The following is a 23,452-nucleotide window of genomic DNA, read 5'->3' as shown; positions in this document are numbered from 1 at the left end:
TTTTCTTTTTTTTTCTTTTGTGGCAACCACATAGTATAATTAGCTTCCATGTGCACTCTGAAGCCATTAATTAGGAACAGAGAAGTTATTAGACTTTTTAATACAATGAATAAGTGTATATTTGTTTTTAGCAAAGGAACATCCCACATCTGAAATGTCAGCTGAGGAGTTGAGCAAATCTCCTTGCCTCTATTGTATTAAGGATACAACATATTAAATGCCATTTTAACCTATGTCCTGCAAATTAATTTAGTTTTAATCTACTAATTGCATCTAACAATGCACCAAACCGAAAATGTATGTAAATTAAAATGAGACTGACAAGTTTTTTTTTTTTTTTTTTAATTTGTTGCAAAAGGAGCAATACATAGAGAAGTGACCTGAATCAGGTTATTTGGATGTTAAGGCCATGGAACATCAATTAAGCAATCCATTATAATTTATAAAAATGGAACCAACAAAGATTTATTTGGCAAGGTGTTTCACAAACAAACTTAACTTTGAAGACAAAGTTTGATTAAAGCCAGTAGAAACCACTTCTGATTGAATTTTAATGAACAGGTCTTTGATATTCTTATCGTCTGAGCGAAAACCTGAGCGGCACCAAAGCCCTCTCCATCTCATCCGCGCAATGTCACACTTTCTTCGACATTGGCTTGACATGAGACAACCTTCGCAGAACGTTTCGTAGCATTCGACAAAGAAAATCACATCATCCTGTTTCATGCTAAATGTTTTCTGCTCTTTGAGATAAAGATTGTTTTGAATTTCTGTAAGTCGGTTAAGGAAGACATTTAACAATTCTTAAATGTGGGGAATCAAACATTCCAGCACGGCTCAATCGAGGGCTAAAAGAAAACTTTGTTAAAAATTAAAAACTACCAAGACAGTAAGTGTTTTTTTCCCACCAATATTTAATCTAAATTAACTATTTGGTCTAATTGGGAGTTATGAAGCTTCTGATAAATCGTTATAAACCTGCACAATATTCCTCTGAGACCTTTCTTCGAATGGCAATTATGTCGGAGATTTCGAATTCTTCAGTTCTCCTTTTGACTTTATCCTCTTAAAGCGACACATTGTGGTTTTTGAAGTGTTTTAATCATTATTATCCTGCTGTTAAAATTTAATTAACTCTTAAAAGGTTCAACCACAAACCCGAAGCATGATCTACTCAATATTTTTCATCTTAAAGGTCTGTTTGTTTCTCAGTAATGCTCCTTGTTTTTCAAAGTTTTATTTCACTTTAATTGTAATTTAATACACCAGAAAAAAATGTTGTGCTTACAGTTTTTCGTATCCTTCTTTTGATTTGTTGACATTCAGTGTTGATTTGCAAAGTCTGCAGTATGTAGGTTATGGCCCAAACAAGCCAAGTCTGGCTAGATGTAAGAAGTTTTCCAAGAGCCAGAATTCGTCATTATTTTCTTCCTTTGACTTTTCACAAGAAAATAATTAATTAATCTTATTGAAATTTTTAAATCAAGCAATAGATGTACTTTGTCAGCATGATATAGCTTGATGCTGTCACAGAGCAGTTTGCCCCCTCCTGGTGTGTTTGATGTTAGAGAGGACGCTTCACAGACACTTTTGGGGGTTTCTGAAGTCACAAGCAATTCTGTATTCTGGATCTCAAAACATGGAAGGCTTTCTTAATTAAATTTGCTGTAGGCGGCAATGCGCGTTGGACTTGTGTAAGAAGTTTTGACGGGCTGATGGCTACGTGTGATGGACAGATCTCAAATCTCTTCATGTTGGATTGTAAACACCCTTGTAGCAAGTTTATCTTTCCCTGCTTCAAATGGTATGTATTTTTAATGGAGTTTATGTGATAAGCAGATGTCACGCTGCACACGAAGCGTGTCTTATGGCGTGTCACTCTCCTGGTGGTTGTTCACTTGGGGGCATCATAGCCATCTTGAAATACGCAGCTCTACCACAAATAAACATGGCTGATTCTCAGGTCTTCTGATGTGCGGCCCCTCGGGCCCCGACTCTTTACCTGTGGGAGAGGTGAAGCAGCAGGGAGCACCGGAGTGATACAGGCTGCCAAAGATGATCAAAGGGGAAACTCAAGAGTGTGATGTTGTTAAGTCGGATCAAGCGGCTTATCTCAATCACGCAACCCCTCTCTCGTCTAGACCATCAGTCATCCACTCATTCACTTGCTCGCTAAATCAGTCCCCCATTTACCTACTCTAAGATGCTTCATCGACTCATTGCGCAACACCGCAAACAAGGAGTTCAATAACACAATCAGCGCAGGTGGTTATTGCAGCGAAGCAAACAACAATGTGCCTGTGTTGATTACAAGTGCCTCGGTTCATCATTTATTGATACTAATAACCTTGTTGAAGTCTGAGAACGCCACCGCACCTGCAAGCCGTGCCAGTCAGCCGAAGTGAAAAGTTGCTGGGAACAAAAAGCAGATGTTCGTCCTGCACAGCACGCTTGAAGACATGCCGAACGGCATTAATAAATGTATCGGGAGTTTAAAAAGAAAATCTTTGGAAGGATTGACAGCAAACCGCGGCTAAAGCTCTAATTCCAGCAAGGCTGCCGCAGCAAGAATGAGTTGGTGGAATTGGGTCGTCTCGAGTAAGAAAGACCGAAAGAACCCTGCTGGCTCTGCAAAGCAACAGAGTGGAGCTAGAAAGAAAGAAAATGAAATATTTGTGCAGGAGATCAATCAAGTGTGGGGAACAGTGTAGAAATCATGGTGGATCTGGGAGGCAAGGTGACAGACGGAGGGGCAGAGAGGTGAGGCGAAAGATGAAGGGAGGACATCACACATGATGCTAAGGACTGGGATCTTTTTTGTGACTTTGCCCTCTCGTTCTCTGTGCTTAAGCCCCCACTTGACAGGTTTTAATCTTCCCCCCGAACCCTCATCAATACAGGCCTGCTCCACAGTCACCATGTTGTTGTGTACACTTACCTTTTCTGCAACTCAACAGCGGCATAAATGAAAGCACTTAAAGGGCTCAGCGGAGTGTGAGGAAGTGTATTATCTATCATTCAGCTGTGAGTGACAGGAGTAGCTGGTTCTTAAACCTGCTGGGAAGGGATTACAATGGGTAGTTTACTTACAAGGTCATCGCTCTTGACTGGAGCTGCATTTCCAGCACGGCTCCGTGTCATATTGTCGTCAGGAGTTTTACGATTAAAAGAATAATAATTGCAAAGTATTTTTTTTGTGTGTTGCTACAGAGTTTTTACCTCCAACTGCCCTTTGATGTCAGACAGGAAGGTGCTAACAGATCTCTAAAACCCTTTATACTGCACAGTCGAGCCTCTGAGGTACGTTCTAGCATGTAACATTTGTAGATGTCAGTCATTTGGTAGCAGTGCTTACCTGGGTTGTTTGTGTCAAAAGGGAATCCACAGACACTCGGATGTAAGGTGGCACTAAAAGAAATTTCTCCTACATTTCCCAACTGTTTTAATTTCCTTTCTAATGGTTATTATCCTCCGTTTTGAATTTCTGTCGCGCATTGCTTAACTCAAATGTTGTGTGAAACAGAAATGGAAGAACTACTCCAAAACAACCAACAGAATTTTTTTTTTTTTTTTCCAGTGAGGGAGTGACTGTAATTGCATTTTGCCGCCTGTGGATGGAGTGCAGATGGAGGGATGATGTTTCTCAAGTTCAGATTACCCACTTTAGCTGTTTAGTGTAATAAAGACAAACGGGACATTAAGATATCTGGAAAGACAAAAGCTCCCACAAGTCTTGTGGAAAGTTTGAGGGAACATTAAGCAGATGTTTTATGAATATTTGTCTGGCTTAACAGTGTGTTTAGAACAGCTGTGTCAAACTAGAAGACCATTTTCCAACCACACACTACTTCATTTTCTCATAGTGTAACATTACTAAATTGAAAGCGTATCTTAAACAGAACATACTGAAGCCTTCCTCCTCAATTTGTCCAAACACACTGATTAAACAAATTGAGAATTGAACTTGAGCAGGGAGAAGATTCCCAATAGATTTATGTTCTAGTGTAAAAATACCATAAATACTATGGTATCGTAGTTATATAATGATCTAATTGCTTTTATAGAAAAAAAAGAGCAATAAGTATTTCTACTGCTTGTACAATAATAGAGAATACAGATTATTACAGTTATATTTTGATCTGCATTTATGGACTTAAGTAAAAAAATATAGTACATCAGCAGAATGTAGTCATCATACAGACTATACCATAAATATGCCCTTAACTTTAGGCCAAAAGATTGTTTAAACCCACCATATCTATTCAAAGACAGAGGTTGAAAACTCAAAAGGATAAAAAAGACTGTCTTTGCTGCTATAAACTTAAAGTCAGGCTGTCTCTGTTGCTCTTTTACAGCCCGAATGAACTGCAGAGAGGTCTTGACATGTCAGGGAAAATATGGTTTATTTTTAACACGCCTCATATATCTCTGTGCTTCCTCTGATATAATCAATACAGCCCTTACAGATACTACAAATAGTCAACTTTATGGTTTCTTTCCACAAGAGCAAGAGGGGTTTTTGAGTGTTGGACAGCCATTTCTGGATTTTTTTTTCATAAATTTTATGCTGACCACATCCGACTTTTCAAGCCTAACTTTTCAAAAAGATAAAGAAAAGGCACAGTCTTGCCTTTTCCCTCTCCATCGATCTGTAGCTAAACCACAAGAACGGAGAAAAGAAGATTCACTTTTCTCAAACTAAAATTAAAGTAATTTATTAAAAGTGAATCTTTTATGAAATTTGCCATGTCTGATAAGTAGAGAGTTGCCTTCTTTTTTGCCCCTTTTCTGTCTTGCATGTAGCTCACAGACTCCAGCAGCATGACACAGAGAAAGTTCTCAAACAAAACCCCCTGCAAACTAATTCGCAACAATGAGATTTTTGCTGCTAAACCTGCTTTTTGTAATGTGCAGGTTGTAATTCTGATGTCAGATGAAGAATGAACCTGCGATAAGCTGATGGGAAAACCCCTGAATTCAACACTTTGGTTAGAACATTGAAATTCTCCATTCAAGTTTCTTTTTCTTTCTTTCTTTTTTTTTTTTTTAGAGCTATAGAGTTTTGCTATCTGTAATTATTTCTTTAGGGTCAGAGTCTCACAATATGTTGGGTTTGGATTTTATCTTTAAGCATATACAGTACTTATTATATTGCCATAAACTGTTTTTTTTTTGTTTTTGTTTTTTTAAACATGCTTGTCTTCTAGGACCTTGGACAGTTTTCAAGTAGTTGGATAAGTGTTTGTGTGTGTTTGCGTGTCCATGTGCACACACTTATAAACAACTTACGAGTGATGGATTTACGTTTTGTCGTCAGGTTTCAAGGAGAAGTTTCCCGTTTTCTCGAGAAGTCGTCATTTGAATTCTGTTCAGCCTTTTCTCTCTGTAAGAGATAATGACTTATTTACATACATTCCAATCACTGCTTGACACAAAACGTAGACGCCGAGTCGTGATTGGGAATAACGCACTTTTAACAGCTTTTTCTTGTTTGTCACAGTCAGCTTGACTTCTCACCCCTCTACCCGCTCCCCCACAAGAATGAATAATCATTGTCCTCGTTAAATCTACTATCCTAAACCAAAAATATGTCCTAAATCTATATTAGGAATATTGAGTTATGTAATTTTGGTGTGAAGAGGAACATGAATTTCCTAACATATTTTAAAGAGTAATTATGCCTTCAGTGTGATATCATTTGCATGGAAGGTGTGAAGTTTAGCAGTAACTCTGAGATCTTGTCTGTTTTGTAATAAGAGCACTTGCTGGTTAATTAGATTACTTATATTTATAATTTATTTAAATTTGGAAACAAAATATGTTCTTCTTGAAGTGTGATTTTTATTCCTGTCGCCAGGAAGCGTCTCCCCCTGTGTTGGTTTGATAATTAAATACGCCGGCTTGAGATGACTTAATTAACACCTCAAATTACATTCAGTCAATGTAGGTTTTGTAAAAGTAGAGTTAAAAATAAATTTAAAACAAAAATTATAATAATATCTGAACATGTATATATGTAGATGGCAGAGTTATATCAGGGCTTTGGGATGGACCCAACTGGCAAAAGTGGAACAAACGTACAAGTGTTGCCCGTCTCTTTGGTGCATTCATGACTTAATTTTGAACAAGGTGCAAGCGGAGAACACCGTCTGATTCTTTGAAGTTTCCCCGAGTGTGCGCAACAGCAGCCCCGAACAGAAAGGGGGCCTTAAAAAAATAGGCTTTCTACTCAATTTGAGAAGAACAGAAGCCATGAAAGAGCATGCATTTGCAAATAGTTTGCATCTAATTTAGTTAATCATGAATAACATTTCAGAAGTTGAAAATAACTGCCAGCTTGGACTGCTTTTAATCATTTTGCAGCAATTGCACTTTAGCTAATTTAAACCTTATTTGAACCCAATACATTTACTGAATATAATGGAATTAAGTTCATTTATTCAGCTAAAAAGTCTTCATTGCCGATGTTGGTTTTAAAGGAGCAGCATTTAAATTGCGCATTGTTATGCCATTCTTTTATTAAATTGATTTATTCAAAAGCCACAAGTAGAGTTTGGGAGGAAACCTTTTATAGGAATGAAAAGCAAACGGTCATGAATTAGGTGTGAGACGAGAATGCTGGACCGTTTCTCATTGAGATTCTAAAGTTCAATACATAAAATATGTCTAAAAATTATTCGTTTTAATTATTGATTACTTTATTCCATAAAAAGCTCGTCTCTGCTGCAATACATTCAGTTTAATTCACTTTATTTAACATAGCTCACAACAAATGTCATAAATTTATAAAAGCAATTTCAATTCGATCAGACATGCATTGATCAGGCATGCATTGCATGCGTTTAATAATGACAACTACGATAAATTAGTTGATATAGTACAACTCAAAGTTGTACTATGTCTTTCCTTTATGCGTCAGAAAACGAAGGAAGACAAAGTTATGTTCAGAAAAACCCTTTGATCCTTAATATCTTATTTTGCTGCATAATACTATTTAGCTACAGTTTACCTGTTAAACATCTGGTCTGATATTTTGATTACGTAAGTTATACCATGGTACAGTGAAGTCGCATTGCAAGCTAAAGTGGGTGCGCAGGTAACAAACAAACAAACAAAAAATTATACATATATATATATATATATATATAGTATACATAGTTATTTCCTTTTAAGGTTGATGTAAAGACAGCAGTTAACACTGATGCAGCTGTTTAAATCAAACCTGCAGGGCGTGTGTTGTTTTTTTTTGTTTTGTTTTTTTTTTCACAATAGCTGTAGTTTTTTCAACACTGCCCAATCAATTGTTTGTGGTTTTTGAAGCTTGTTTTTTTATTATATGATTTTTAACATTTAATATGCCATCTAGTGCCTGTGGAGTCTGACTCGATTTATTTTTGTTGTTGTTCTTTTAGAATTTGTCTGAGCATTGCACAGGCTGACCACAGGATAAACTTTATTATATGTAGTTTCAGTCCAGGGAAAATGGCAAACGGTCTTCTTGTTTTTTTTTTTTTCTTCCTTGGTGTGGAATTATGGACTCTAAAGTGTGGGAAGATCCTTGTGACCCTTCTCAGATTAACAGACAATATAAATTGCTTCTTTAAGATGATGGCTGATGTCCTGTCTACTGCCTCAACATAAAACTGAATGTGCTACACCAGAAATCTGTTAGAAGTTTTTTTTTCTTCAAGTAGGCGTGGCAAACCCTAATGGTAATCTGTTAATCGAGTACATTTAAATAACAGCAGCCGGCTTATTTGTTAACATGCAATATCTAGCTGCTGTTTTTGTCATTTTAATTATAATTTGTGCTAATGCAAATATTTAATCACACATTCTTTCTTTTACTCCCTTCAAGCTTTTGTAATTGTATTCTGTCTGGATATTTAGGGTTGGGATGATGCTAGTATTTTATCTTAAAGTACTTAATGGTGTGTATAAAATTAAATTTTCTTCATTTTATGCAACCCTACTCTTTCCTTTCAAATGAGGCTTCTGTTGAGGGTCAAAGGTTATTGATCATCAAAGAGATGGGGGCTTCGCATGGTTGGGCTTTTGGGAAGAAGAACTTTGTTTGCTCAGTGTTTTCTCCAAATGCATGCATGGATTTTCTGCAGGTCCTCTGGCATCTTGCAATTGACTCAAGAATCCACATATCTTGAGGGCACACTCACTCAAAAGGCCACCTGAGGTGGAAACCAATTTCAAAGACAAAGAATACCACTGTTAGCTTTGAAACGCCTAAGAATGAGAGGCGTTTTGTATTTTAACAATAATTACACTGAGGTTTACAGCAATTTCTCATTGAGTCACACAAGTTGACAGACTGTACGGTTGTTTGTCTTTTTTTTTTTCGTCAGCTCTCTTGAGGGCATGTGCTGATGGAGGTGCCAATCAACTCTATAACATCACCGCTGGAGATCGTGACAAGTGAGTTAGCCTTAGTTTCACATTTGAATAAGTTAATTAGTGTTTTGACTCGCACGCCTAACTTTGTGCATAACAGTGTGTTTTGGAAAACTGCCAGGAAACGGAGAAGCTTTTCTCTCTGCATGTCTGGAAACTCGAACAGCTGCAGCTTCCAAACCACATTGTGCATCTAAAGCCGTTATCTGGCTGCATGTCTATGATTGTTTAATGGATCTCTGTGCTCCAGGTGAATAAATGTGCCCCGTTTATATGTGAGTGCAGGGTGTGTTTCTGATAAAGTAGCATAGGTTGGCAATTTGCAGGAGCATTTTTTTTTTTTTTTTTTACGGCTAATGGAGGGCTGCTGTCAGGACAGAGATGGATCTGGGGATCACTGGGTCCCTGAAGTGTCGAGACTTTCACATTAACACCCAGAGTGTGAGCATGGAGTGTGTGTGCTTTTCATCAGGGTGCGAATGGGATGTTAGATGTGTCTGTGTTTGTCTCACTGTGTGCATGTCCTTGCAATTCTACAGCTGTAACAACCATTTGAAGCTGTTGACATTGGAGGTAAGGACATGTTTGCCAAGTGTCATTATTTAGTACAATTATGTCCCTTTTTTTTCTTTTTTTTTTTACTAAACAAATTTATGTAATCATTGAATCTGCAGTGGAAATTTAAAGCTCTGAAATGTTGTTCTTGATAAATTATTGTAAAATCTGAATATGTCTAGGCACATACTAAAATAATGATCAACTTTCTACTCATTTTTTATAGTATATTCATCAATGTATAAGTAGTTAAAATTACAAAAGTATACAAGTTAACCATGTCGTCAGTATTTGTGGATTTTAACAAGAAATGTTGAAGGCTAAAAGTTTAACATGATAAATGGAGAAACATAGTTATTGGAACTTTATTTGAAATCACATTTTTTCTTCAGCAATTCAACAGAGAAACAGTGCCATCAGACAGTTGCTTTCTATAATAATTGTGTTCTAACCACGGAAAGTATAATTGCGTATTATAAAACTGAGAAATGGCTTTTTCAGTTGGGGATCAGGGCCAATTGTTTTGAATGACAATTATATTTTAGCAATTTGTGGTAGAAATTGACTCTTGTTAAGACGATAGCAATGGCTTTATTATTAGTTAGCAGCCAAAGCTCAACAAACATTTTTCAATTTAAATTATTTTCATTTTTAGTCTACAATCAGATTTGGGGATTTTGGTTTATGTGAATAACAATTAAAATGTTTTTATTTCAAAGTATTTTTAATTTTTTGATAAACCAATCCCTGTACAGATCCCTGCCAAATAGACAATACCTTCATGACTCAGGATCCTGACAATTAGAATGTAAACCCTCGACATTGTGAATGCCTTCGGCGAAAAAAAAATTTCTGGTGATGGAAATTTGCCTCTAAATTTGTACAGTTTGAAACACAATTTCAACTATATTCTTAGAAATAAATCACCAATACATTTAACATTTAGAATCTTGTGTTTAGGGAGTGAAGAAGAAAGCCATGGTGAACTGACAACATCCACTCAAAACACTGGAAAAAAGGCTTCAGCTGAGATTTGAACCAGAGTTTTTGATGCTGTGAAGCGATAGTGGAAATCACCACAGCGGTGCACACTTTTTACCTCTCAATCAAGAGGCCCAATTTAAGATCATTAGAGGTGCAATTATGTGAAGTTACTGGTCAAAAATCACTTTGTGCCTTGTGCTAATCTTAAAGAGAGGTCCACTTTAATTACATGAAGCACCATTGTCATGTTTTTCTGGGTATTTTGCTATGAAATGCTTCTTTTGATGCATAATTTATGTCCGTGTATATCTGTATGTACTTTAAGTATGCTAAACAAACAAGGTCACAGCATTTAGAGGATTGCGTGTTCAACATTTTTACCTTCACATGAAGTATTTTCACAAATAACGCTATAGAGCTTCACACATCAATTTTACCTCTCTAAGTCCCAACTTTATAAAGAAAAAGTCTGTGTGCTGTAAGTTAATTCCATATGAGGAGAAAGTTATTTTTTTTTTTTTTACAACCAAATAACTTAAATTTACTGCATTACATGCTTTCAAAAAAAGTAAATGACGGAAAGCCTTATGGGGGAAAATAATAATGGCCTTAATTAGTGAAGTGTGGATAGGGGTGCATTTGACCCCATTTGTGGATATTCAAGTAGGAACAAAAAAAAAAAAAAGGATAATAAAAATTCTTGCTCAGTCTCCACAGAGCGTTCTGCTGTCACCAGAACAGAGTGGGTGGACGGCATCCCGCTGTTAAAAGAAAGGTGCCACGTAATTTTCTGTCAAAACAACATTAATGGTAGACATTAGGGATGTAGAGTGGAGGGTGTGCTGTAGGCTAAGGCTTTCTGCTTTCACGATCAGTCAAGTGACAATGATTCCACTTCACATTGTGGTGGTGTTAAAAGAAATATGGCATATTTTTGAACCACATAAAGACTGCACCCCACTTATTATTTAAGAAGTCTGGCTCAGTGTATATATATATATATAGATATATATATATATAGAGAGAGAGAGAGATAAAGGATATAACATACTCACACTATGCATTTGAGATTATGGATTAATGGTTTTCCTCTTGACACTTTTGCCTTCTTCAATCTCAAGTTGTTGTTTTTTTTTTTGTTTTTTTTTTTACTTTATTTAGGTGCTGCAAAATTCTGTTCTTGAGTATTTACTCAGCCAAGATGTTTTTCATTTTTCTTTTTTTTCCATGTCTACTTAAAGATGTGCTTCTTTTCTAAATAACTTATTTCTTCAAGTTGTTCAAGTTGTATGCTATTTTCTCTTATGAAAGCAAACTGTGGAAAAATTTTCAGCACTTTAATCTAGTATTGCAAACCGATCCACCTTTTAAAATGGAACTAAAATTGTAACTTTAGTGTAATTGGTATGCGGTGACAGAACTGAAAATGACAGCAATCTATGCCATGCACTTGTTTTTAAAAATAAATCTCTTCGATTATTTTCACTTTTTTAGCAAAACGACTGTGCGACAGCAATGTAAAGCTAACTGCATGTACTGAACCTGAGCTAAATTTGCTTTTATTGAAGCTCATAACTTTTTCATTAGAGCTGCATCCTCAAGCTCTCCTGTAAATGTCACCGAGTATTATCCCAGCTTCAAATGAAAATAGTATTTTGCCTAATTTGTGCATTTTATCTAATCTTCTGAGTGTATAAGTCAAAAGATGGATGAGCATGGAGGAGATCTTTCCTGAATGTCAGAGGAGGTAATTGTGTGCGGGCAGAGTTTATAGCACTTCCAGCTGTGGGCATGTGTGTGCGCGCAGTTTGACGGAGTTGCAAACATAAGCGAATATGATTGTGTCAGTATTTGACTAAGCGCGAGTCTGAGAGGAAGAGGCTTTCTGAGCACAGTTGTGTCAGCATATTATTGTGTATGTATCAGGGCTTGGAGCAGATAATGCTGTCAGCTTTAGCAAATGAAGTTGTCAAGCCCAAGGCTTCTTATTTCATGAGAGTTAGAGCTGAAGAAAAATCTCAGACTGACTTGCTGTTGGTTTGTCTTTGCACCACATTTGGCGTTCATGTGTTGAATGACAAATATACTTCCTTTGTTTACCTATTAAGCAGGGACCTGTGAACATTGTGTGGTGACGACTGAAGTTTTGAAAGAACCCTGCTTGCTGGGTTGTAAAGTGTTGTTTCAGATGGGCAATTATGAATTATGAAGTTGTATTGGAATAATTACACAAGCTCATCTTCCTTCAAGACAGGAACCCTTTGAAATAGGCAAGATCAGGTTTGTATTCGACACATATACGAATGCAATGTAACTTACAAGTCCCAAGAATAACATGTTATTGAACTGCATACATTTACAAAAGGGCTTAGTAAGTACCTTTCTAGAGCGATCATACCCATTAAGCGCCACAGACGTCAATTACAATTACCAACAGAAAGAAAAATCAATCTCTAATTCTACACTCATAGTTAAACTCCCTTGTGCATTGTTCAAACTCACAAAATGTGAGCCGTCTGCACAAATTAGATATAGGATTTATGCGGTAAACCGTCTCCCGACTATTGTGAATGACTTAATAAAAATTGTAAGTTTGTTGGCATGTGTTCTGCTCCATAGAAGGTGTTGTACAACTGTGGTTGATGCTTGTCACTGATCCATCAACTGGCTGCAGTTTTTCACATTCATCATTGTACATTCTACCTTATTGGTTCAGTTGGTCCCTTAGATATGAGGCGTTGTCTAAAAATAATATTTGTGTGACATTGTGCTTCCTACTGAAAACTGAAGTAACATACTGTATACCCTGTTGTGTCAAACTAGCATTAGTCTCTTGAACATTTACTCTATATCGATGTAGACGTTTTTGTGTTGTTTAAAGAGGATTGGGTTCCTATTTGCAGTGAGTGTTTGTGCGTGTTGTGCTATGCTTTCGTTTAATTTCCTGTGTTAAATTTACTAGTGTACAAAATCTAAAACACAATTACAACTCTTCTTTTCCAAACTATGACTAACAGATGCACTTAAAGAACATGATATATGAGATGTAGCTGTAAAGAGGGGAATATGTTGACTGCGTGTGGTTATTGGATTCCAAAAACCAAGCAAAACAAAGAGCGACGCCACACCTTCTCTTATCTATTTGATTACCAAGGCAGTGTTGGAGGGAAAGCCTTATGATGCGGCTGCTGGGGCTAATTAGAAGAAATACCCAACGAATTACAAGTTCTGCCAAAGTCTAATCTAATAATGTACCATGAACACACATGAATACTAGCATCTATGTGAATGTTGAATTATTTATTCTTGGGCTAAAAACAAACATAAGAACAATGAGTCCTGAAGGGGGACACCAGAAAGAGTTCTGTTTGTTTTTGTTTTATGAAGTGGAGTTGTGTGGGGTACTTGAGTGGTCAGTCGCTCAGCAGTTAAAGTAATCCTAGTGTTGAAAATAAGTGAAGAACTCTCCTGAGGGAGGCGAGTTAAAAGCTTCTCAGCACAGGGACAAACGACAGATCAAAATTTCATGATCCAACTTCTTTCAGTTTCAGATTCTGTTTTTGAATCCCAAAATAACAACTGCAAGACCGTAGGATTGAATTATCAAAGACGACACAACGTATTTATCGGAAGAGTAGAGAGGAGGATACATAGGGAAGCTACAAAAAATTATAAATGGACTCGATGATGTAACAGAAAGCACTCTGTGTCTACTTTTTACTTGTAAACAATTTACATTATAGTCAAACAAAAACTGAGTCCTGTACCTTTAATATCTGCCCAGAAGCTTCAATAAGGATATGACGCTTATTGGTATAACGTGAGGTTGGAATTAAGCAGCTTTGTTGACCATTGCTGTCATGTACGGAGCCAGAACAGGAGAGTTCATCTATATACCAAAAGAGGTGAATTAATGTGTTGGTTTGGAGGGATCAGATTCCCAGGTTGATTACCACCTGGATACAACTCTGTTTGAATCTCTCTGTTCAGCTGATGTTTGAAAAAGGCTTCAATATAAGATACTTTTTTTCTCACTGGCATGGATTCCTTTCACTCAGAATTGAGTGACCCTTTTTAGGTTTTTTTTTTTTTTTAACCCGCTGATGCTGTTCATTAGGGAAACTTCTGCTTCCCACTTCCTTTTTGCTCTCAAAACCTTAAAATCTTACCCTTTCTGTCATTGTGAAGTACATTTCCATCCATTTATAGCACCTCCAAGAGACAAGAATAGGGCATTCCTCTGGAGGAACCGAAAGATAGCTCTTTCCATTCTTCCATTTATGCCTCAACTCTCACTACCTGACTAAGATGTTAGGAACAGGCAGGTGTTTGGAAAAGCAATGTGATATTCTACCATATTACAAAAAAAAAAAAACATTACTTGCAAGTCTAAAAATGCTGGACAGTAGTATTTTTAGACTTTAGTAGGGAAAGTACATTATCATTTCTAATTTGCCTTAATAGCTGCAATTCATCTGAGCCAGAGAGCTAAATTTGTCCAGCTGCATTGGTTTAGGATTGTTTTGTATATGAGCTGTAATTGTGGTTTTCAAAGTCCTTCATCTACCACTTCATTGTCTTTTCCCTTTTGATTGGGGGAAAATGGAGTGATAGGAGAGATGCAATCAGAGGCATATTTTTTCCATTATTGAAAAGGACATCACAAATGAAGTGTTTTTCACATAATACTTGAAAAAAATGACAGACTAAATTTAAATTATGTGGACATACAGTTTGAAGCAGAGGTTTGCATATACTTCTCATTGGGATAAATACCTTTAATATTTTGGGCTTTTTTTTTAACAGTGCATTTGGATTTTGGTGGACTGATTTTGCAAAGTACAACTTTATTCATTTAGCAAATACAAAAAGCATGGTGTGCAACTTTGAATTTATTGCGGATTTTCAGTAATCCATGCAGGGTCAAAGACATGTACAGACAAGTTCAAACATCCCCATTAAAAATCTCTTCAGTCATATCTTGTTAAGAAACCCTGTTTTATTTTTTTGCAGTTTCACTGATGTTCAGAGATATGAGAAAATTAGTTATTAGACAAAAAATAGTCCAATCACTGGGAGAGCGTGGAGGATGGAATGAAAAAAAAATTGAAAGATGAAAAAGTTTTGTTTTAGGGAAAATGAGGGGGAAAAAGTTAACAAGGAAGACGCAGGGGTAGAAATAGACAAATGCAGACTGATAGACAAATAGACACACACTCGCGTACATACACGGGCAAAGACAGACAAAGGTCACACTGCCATCCCCGCCACCGGTGCTCAGACAAACTGCTAGTAAAATGCTCTATTTCCCATCCAAATTAAACTGTCAGTTAATATTAATGTGAAAGTGAAGACTGTCAGCCAGCGCAAGATGCGTACACACAAACACAAACGCAAACAGCGTTTACGCCCAAACACACGGACACAAATGCAGAATTTCGAATCTCGCCTGGTCAATTACTGGCAGCCAAATGTGGCATGCACGCAGGTCACAAAGAGGTCTGTGCGATGCGAGTGTGTGTTGCGTTTCGTGTCTGTGTGCTGGTGCACAGCTTTGATCAAACCCGGTGACACATCTCCTCCCATCAGTCACATGAAGGTTATTTCTGAATGAAGATGCAGTTTTGGCTCTCTATTTAATAAAACAAGTCAGAAAAACTGCCTGTGTGCGTATCTACACATTTGCTGCTATTTTGTGCATATTAGTGTGTGTGATCACATTCTCTTTAAACGAGCCTCCGTGAGAGAGAGAGATTTGCAGCTGGAATCGTGCGTTTCTTCAATTTTGGTGGAGTTGTATCTTTAAGCATGATTTTTTTTTTATTTATTTATTTTTTTTTTTTTTGAGTGGGTTTATTTTGTGCACATGTGTGGCAGCTGATTACATGCAATTCTGGTTGTGTTTGTCTCGGTGTATCTTGTTGGAGCAAATGGGAATGCAGAATAAGGGAGGTAGAGAATAATCCTCATGTATCTCTTTCTTCAGCCGACCGGAACGTAGCTTTCGCGGCTTGCTGCGAAGCACTCACAAACAAACACACACAAACAGAATACCCTGCCGACCGTAAAATCGTAATGTCAGACCTGTTAATGCCTTCAGATAGCAGCAACTGTAGCCCTGCATGCTCTTACCCCATAACCATAAATGTACACGCAAACATAAATGTAATAAACAGAGACCTATCTCTCTTTTTTTTTTTTTTTTTCTTTTTTGACATAATACTCTGCTGTGAGGAGTATCCTAGAATTTTGCCTCTTCTTACTAATAGAATTGACTGGAAATATGAATTCCTTTATCCTGGTAATTCTTAAGATCTCAAAGCAAAGATCACTTTGGTTTTTCCTTCTTTGGCACTTTAATAACAAGCAATGACTCTTAAAGAGTTACAGGTATGTGATTGTTTTCCATATATATGTAAATCATAAAACTGACCATCTTTAGGACAGTTTTCATTGCAGTTAATTGTCAGTCCTAAAAAGCTTTGATATTTATTGTCCACTTTAAGCATTATTTGCCATTTAATCACATAAACTGAGGAAACAGATAATTTTAATGACTATCTTACCCAATTTTACAATTACAGCTGAAAAATTGTAGTTGCTTCATGAAAGTTGCTAGCTCTACTTTCACGTAGAGCTAGCAACTATACACACATCACTTACTGCATCATCCAATTTCTCATTCTGAATTGAACTGACAACTTATAGTATCTCTCACTGTCAACAAGTGATGCTTTAATATAATATAATATAATATTTGTAGATCTTTGTTTTTTAACCACCGTAAGCAAACTACGAATTTTATTGTTGGATCTAAAAATATCAATGACCCATCTCTGGCTATGAGTAATTTTACTTTATTTTTGAATAATTTTTAACTTTTTTGTTGTGTTTTTCAGATTTTTATTCCTTAACTACTTCATGCATTGTGACTGGGTTGATTTTCTTGCCCTTTTATTTATTGTTCTGTCCAGTCTCTCAGCTCTCTATTTTAACTTCATAGATGGATTTTATTAGGCATAAATAAAATATGTGAATGTGTGACTGGTAAGCCTTTAATTGTGGACACATTTCAATAATATGATGACAAACCCAATCATTAGTCCACATATGTAACTTTGAAAAACATACAGTAAACATTTTGCATTCCTTCCTATCCTTCATTTGCTCACTGAAGTGTTTATAAACTAAAAACTCCAATAGTATCGCCCATCATTGTCAAAAGAATACTTGTATGAATGGGGGAAAAAAAAAAAAAAAAAAAAACTTCTAATAAAACTCGTTTAACCTTGTTCTCCCCAGGTATTCCACGCTATATTTCTATGTGTGAGAGACAGACCGCAATAGACACACGTCTGTTTATTACAGTGTTTGTGACTAATGAGCAAATTTACCCCCAAGCCTGTAATTACTCTGCAGTGTTGATCTGTTTGAGTTTTTCAGGCCCTATGTACCTAATTATAGGAGCATAAACATAAACTTTTTTTGCTTCTGGATGCTGCCATGTTTGCTTTGCTGTGCTTTTCCATCAATCTTTACATCTGCCGCAAGCCCTGTGAGCTTGACGGGGCCAGGCTCAGCGCCACAGAGAATCACCCTGTCACTTTCCATGTCTCGGCGTCTTCCCCCGGCGGCGTCACTCTTCTCCCTCGCTGCACAGATCAAAGAACTGACACATGCCCCAATGTTGTCTCTCCCCTTCTCCCTTATATCTCTGACTTGCACTCTTTCTCAATCTTAACCCTTTACCTCTGTCACTCACCATCTCTTTCTGTCCTTACATCCAGCTTTCTTCCTGACTACATCAGTGGGGATTTTGATTCCATCACACCAGAGGTTAAAGCTTTCTATGCAGACAAGGTGAGTGGATCAAAACTTCCACACACAGTTGTGCACGTAGAAGCAGTGAAACTTTGAGCAGTCACACAGCCGGACTGGGGATAAAGGACCTCCTAATATACTGTCTGTTTCCTTTTAAATATAGTTTCTGAGGTCTGAAAAACCTTCACATTACTACTTTTTATTAACTCAAAACACAATGCTGGCCACATATTTTGGCACACATGGTAGAAATGTACTTTAAAATAAATGTAAATTTCACTGCAGTAGCATATTCTCATATAGTCTGAAATATTTTGGAAAAAATTTTAACTTTTAATTTGAGAACCATTTTTTTTTTTTTTTCATTTTAACGTTTTACCAACCAAATTTATTTTTGTCCATATAAGTTTAAGTAGCTGAATCAAACGTACAGATTCCAACTCAAGATTTGCGCAGACAAGAGATTTTAAATTTCATTACTGACTCGGCAATCTGTCCTTTTAGCTACTTACACTAATTGTGTTGGGGTGTTACGATTTAGCAAAATGTCTTTCTTGTCCTAAATCGAACAAAAAGACAGAAAGAAATACTGATATGATGGAGAGAATTTACTGTATGTAACCTTCTTCATTTTTAATTTAAGACCACCAAACCTATAATTTCATGTGCTCACTTTTTTTTTGTGAGCTAATGTAAAAGTATTAAATAACTTACATTGTAATAATACAACTATGTCAATGTAGCGGTGTGAATTTACTGTGCAGATACTTGACTAGTAAGGTCATTTTAATTAGTCTGAAAAGACCTACAGCAGCCATCTTCATCTTTTGTGGCCAGTTTTTTTTATTTATTTATTTATTTTTTAAATTATGAATTAAACATAACAGGAACAAAAGATTTTCCGAAGGATCCGCTAGTTAGATTCTACATCTTAGTCTTCACTGCTACTGTGGAGACAAAAAGTATCCAAGGTTAAAAAAGAAAATGCAAATCAATCTTTGAGGTGGTCTTCCCATTGTTTTTAGTCAGTGGAATGTCAAGCTACAGGCTCGATTCAATAAATTATTAATACAGGGGAAATCAGTCAAGCATATACGCTTGCCTCCGAGAAAAAGAAATACAAAGCCTGTGTGGTCTTTGTGCTGTGTCACTCTATGCATTACTGGTGCAGATCTAAAACTTAAATATGCATGCATATTCTCGTTTACACATGCTCACAACCTGCACACACAGACACACACACCTCCAGATGACAGACTTTGGGATTTCTTCAGCTGTGTCACTCTTTTTCCCCTCATCTGTCTCTATCACTAGTAGTAGACTGTTTTCAGAAATATCACACAGGTTGTGTAAAAAAAAAAAAGAAAAAAAAGAGCAATGCCTTTTTTTTGAGAGAGAGAACAGACTGTTATGGTAATGCTTTTGAAGCAGAACAATTGAAAAGTTTGAGGCGTTCCTTCAGAGATTTGCCGCAAACGGTGAATAATTCTGCATAAATGGAAAGGAGAGAGAACAGAAAGGCAGCCACTAGGGAGGGGGAGACAATGAGAAAGCAGGGATGGAAAAATGATGGAAGGAGGAGGGGAGTGAAGGTTGGATGGATGTGATCAAACGGAGTGCGGCGAGCAAGTTTTGTGTGAACTCGATGTTGCATGTGTGTGCCAGTGATATGAGGAAGACGGCGCAGCATTTTAGAAGCAAAGTGACTCTGTGGAGAGAAGAAGAGATGGAATGGGGGAAAAAGCCAGAGCCTGGTTGTTTACCTAGATGTTGTAGTTTAAGGCCACTGACTGGAACCTCTACATTATTCAACAACACAACCCGCGGGAAGCTAGACAGCACTAAAACACTGATTTATACCTCTCTCCATGTCTGCTTCCCTTTCTGTTTTCTTTCCTTTGTTCTGCTTTTCCTTATCTCTCCCTTGGTTTTCCCTTTACTGTCTGTGTTGTGGTACAAATATCGAATCATGTTTTGTTGCCCTCGTGTGTGTTTTAATTTGTCATTGTGTCCATAGGGGTGCGAGCTCATAGAAACAGCTGACCAGGATCTAACCGACTACACCAAATGTCTTGTAAAAATGCTGGAAGAGATACGGAGACGAAAGCTGCAGGTAAACTACACGCTGCTCAATTTCAGGCATGCTTTTCATCCTGCTCCAGTTTCCAAATGACAACAGCTTTTTTTTTTTATTTATTTTTTCTTTTTTTAAAAGAAATTTCTCAAATATGTCTTATTTACACTTTATTTAACTTGAGCTGGGTGTTTGTGGATCGTCGGATAAACTGTCTGCTGCCTCTAGTCGCAAAGAGAACCATATTGTTTTCATCAAGCCATAAAATGCTTGCCTTTTCTTTTCTAGAAACAAAAGGCACGGTGTGTCTTTTTCCGCAATGTCACTTCTTCAGATTTTTACAATAGTTGTAGACTGTTTCTGATAATTATGTAGAAAACCATTGACTATTCTGTGGTCCATTTAAAACAGTGAAATAGCCCTTTAGGAGATTCTAACTTTAGGGTTGCACGTCAATATTTTCATACAGTACTTGTCATGTCTCGCCTGCCACTGTTCCCAAAATGCTGTAACACAAAAAAGAAAAAAGTGGTGGAAGCTACTTGATTTCTTATGTAAACAAGCAATGTCAGCCAGCCAAAAAGCAATTTTTAGAATATTAATCCACATCGTTAACACAACAGGACAACAACAAAAAACTACTGGTTTTCTCACTTTAAATAAGTCTTAAGCATACAGCAAGATATTTACGCACCACATATAAATAAACACATAACTTCTTGTTTTTTTATGACTATTATTTTGTGGCACTTTTAGCCACAGCATTAATGACAGACTGAAAAGAAATGGGAAAGGAGAAAGACACTCAACAGAGTTTTTGAGGTTGGGATTTGGACCCGACGAATAGCACTCAGGACAAACAGCCTCTGCATATCCCCACTTTATTCTCTCATTAATCTCTGAGATCAATTCAGATAAAACTTTCTTTCACTTTCTTTTCTTGCTGTCCGCAAATTTAATATTAATATGCCTTTAAACAAAGCTGGAAAAAGTGGAAAGTAACGTTGTGACTTTGAGAGATTAAACCAAACCTGAGTTCATTAATGGCCTGCCAGTGGATGTATATTTCAACCCACCTAAAGCACACTGCTTCTTTGTGTCAAATAATGGGAAATTACAGATCTCTGTATGTCTGGTTTAACTTTGGATTCTAATTTGTCAAATGTTTTAAGTTGTCACATTCATTTGTTCATGTAATTATACACACGGACATCATAGGTATGTCTCACCATCATATTATTCGGGAAGGTGAAAGGTTTTCTTTCCCTTCCTGATGCAGATAATTGGTGGAAAATATCTGTATCAACCTCTCAGCAAAAGCAAAATATATGTTCAATCAGTGTCTCCAGTGAGACAAGTTCAGTACAAACATCGTCTTAAAGGCCACTCAGGAATAGAGAGACAAGAATTTTCCTTTTGGACGCATTTCTTGTACTCTGATTAAACCAAAACTGAATTGTCTAGCCTGTTACGATTGTTGCTTTTAGAAGGAAAAAGGGGGAAAATTGCATGCCTTAGAACCCGATCCCTGCTTAAAATGCAAAGATGGCAATCTTATGTTTCGTGGAAGTTTTTTTTTTGCATTAAGTACTGGACCACTTCCCAAGATAGATGGCCTCACAAGGAAATGGTAGTTTGTACTCACTTTACCAGACAATGTCATGCTGACAGAAGTTAGCTGTTTTGCGAGACCGACATCAGTCTGATGAGAAACATTGTGGAGTTTCAATCTGATATAACACCTTTTGTCAGACAGCAGTCACAAAGTGCTTCACAGTAAACTTAGTAAAAAAAATAAGAAAAAAATCAGTGAACAATGAAAGGGACATTTAAGAAATACAATAACATAGTTCTATATACTCTTCTCATATCATTAATTTACAGTTTTAAGTCTTATGAAGATTAATTGCAAAAACATCAAGTTTTAAGCTGTACGGACATTTAACGGTCGGGGAAGTTGACTATTTACCGCCGTTGCTTAACGCCATCGAAAATCTTCCTATGTTACATTGTTGTCGTTATTGATCCAATACCACGAATCCTTGGTAAAAACAAGTAGGCTATGCTGTCCTCCTTTCTGTCTGAATGTTTAGTGCCCTGAAGTGAAGCTTTCAGTCCTCTATGTGCGAAAGAAATGATGTTCAGGGGTCAGAAGCGTCGGACTGTGTTTTACCAATGGCAAATTCCTGCTGGCATATGTGGGTGTATGGGTAATAAAAGAACGTGAGTCTTTCGGAAGAAGAAAATACCAAAGCTCACTCAACATTTCCTGGAGAAATAAGGTTTGAGAAATATCATTAAAATAACATTAGGCGCACTTACACCTACATATAAAATCCAAAGGGGCTTTTGACTCTTCTAAAATACAATATTTGACATATTCTGGTTTTACTTACTGCCGTAAGCTGCAAGACAACAGAGCCTCGTGTCCAGCCGGATGCTGCATATTTACGCAGTGATCAGCCATAAGATGTCTTAGGTCTTGTTTTCTTTTCCTCCACTTTTTTCTCCTCTTTGGTTTATTATATATCCTTTTTTTATTTTCTCCCTTATCACAGTAAGCACCATGTTGAGTGCTACCCCAATCACTGCAGAGTGTCCCAATCACTTCACATTTCTAAGCTAATGAAAGACAAAGGGAAGTTTTTTTTTTTTTAGTTTGACTGTTTGCAAAAGATAGGAAGTTGACAAAATGCTTCTCTTTTTTATCATTTGCTGCTGAGAGATCTTTTTTCGTGAGATTTTTCCTTCTTACCCTTTACTACTCATACTTGAACTTTAGCTCTCTTTAGTACCCAAAATAGGACTAGAACAGCTGAACTTCTCTAAGAATTTAAGTGAATGCATTGTCACATTCCTTTTCTGTTCACCTTTGCGAATTTCAATCCACTTAACCCTTTTAAGAGAATGAAATATTTCAGTGAAATAATAGGATTTTAAAATCCCCGGGAATCGTGTCGGAGGATTATCGTGGATTTAGGTGCTTTTTCTTTGGAATGTGTGTACCTTGGCTGCAGGTACTTATCTCTTTAATACCGTGCATGTGCTTTGGAAATGGCTGTTTTTTTGTGTCTGTGCTTACAGTGAGGCAGCACCCTGTGTTTTAATTTTCTGCTATGATCTGTTCATTTTCCAACGATTCTCTCCGTTGATCTCACAGGCCTCTTTCTGCTTGATCCGACTCCTTCACCCGGGCAAAACGGAGAAAAGCTGATTCTGTACAACACCCTGCTTGTTGAAGTGTTCTTTGTTCTCTCATAGATACCATTTCTTGCCCTGGTTTGTGGTTGATTTTAGTGAACAAATACAAAGAAGAAATAAACAAGCAAGCTCAGATTTTTAAATAATGCCCATTACAAATGATAAAAGGGCAAAATTTATTTTGTGCTTTTCTCTTCACTCAAAGCACCTTACATTAGGGCCACATTTACCCAGTTGCACTCAATAACGTGCATCTATTCTGATACGCAGACCAGTGTTTAGTGCCTTGCCCAGGGGCTCATCAACATATGACTGGGAGCTCACAGCTTTTGGATTGCAAGCCAACCACTCTACTGAGCCACTGTCCCGCGTTGTTGTTTCCAAACGGCAGTAAAATGCAAGTAAAGTGAA

General features: G+C 37.0%; 1 protein-coding gene across 3 annotated transcripts in view; it reads left to right on the top strand.

Moving 5' to 3' along the window:
* The window catches only part of tpk1 (thiamin pyrophosphokinase 1), a 70,589-nt gene that overhangs the window by 15,843 nt on the left and 31,294 nt on the right, over nt 1–23,452 (top strand). For 2 of the 3 annotated variants that reach the window (XM_088001403.1, XM_088001402.1), the window contains exons 4-6: nt 8,361–8,430; nt 17,733–17,805; nt 19,784–19,879. In XM_088001403.1, coding sequence (XP_087857529.1) covers nt 8,361–8,430; nt 17,733–17,805; nt 19,784–19,879 — 239 coding nt within the window. Of the gene's footprint in view, nt 1–8,360; nt 8,431–16,878; nt 17,806–19,783; nt 19,880–23,452 lie in introns of those variants that run through there. The other variant, XM_014992913.2, reaches the window with a different exon arrangement.

This window comes from Poecilia mexicana, unplaced genomic scaffold (assembly GCF_051168715.1).
Source record: "Poecilia mexicana isolate PSO_F unplaced genomic scaffold, ASM5116871v1 scaffold_20, whole genome shotgun sequence".
In the NCBI taxonomy this organism is placed as follows: domain Eukaryota; kingdom Metazoa; phylum Chordata; class Actinopteri; order Cyprinodontiformes; family Poeciliidae; genus Poecilia; species Poecilia mexicana.
This window is presented reverse-complemented; position numbering and strand designations above follow the sequence as displayed.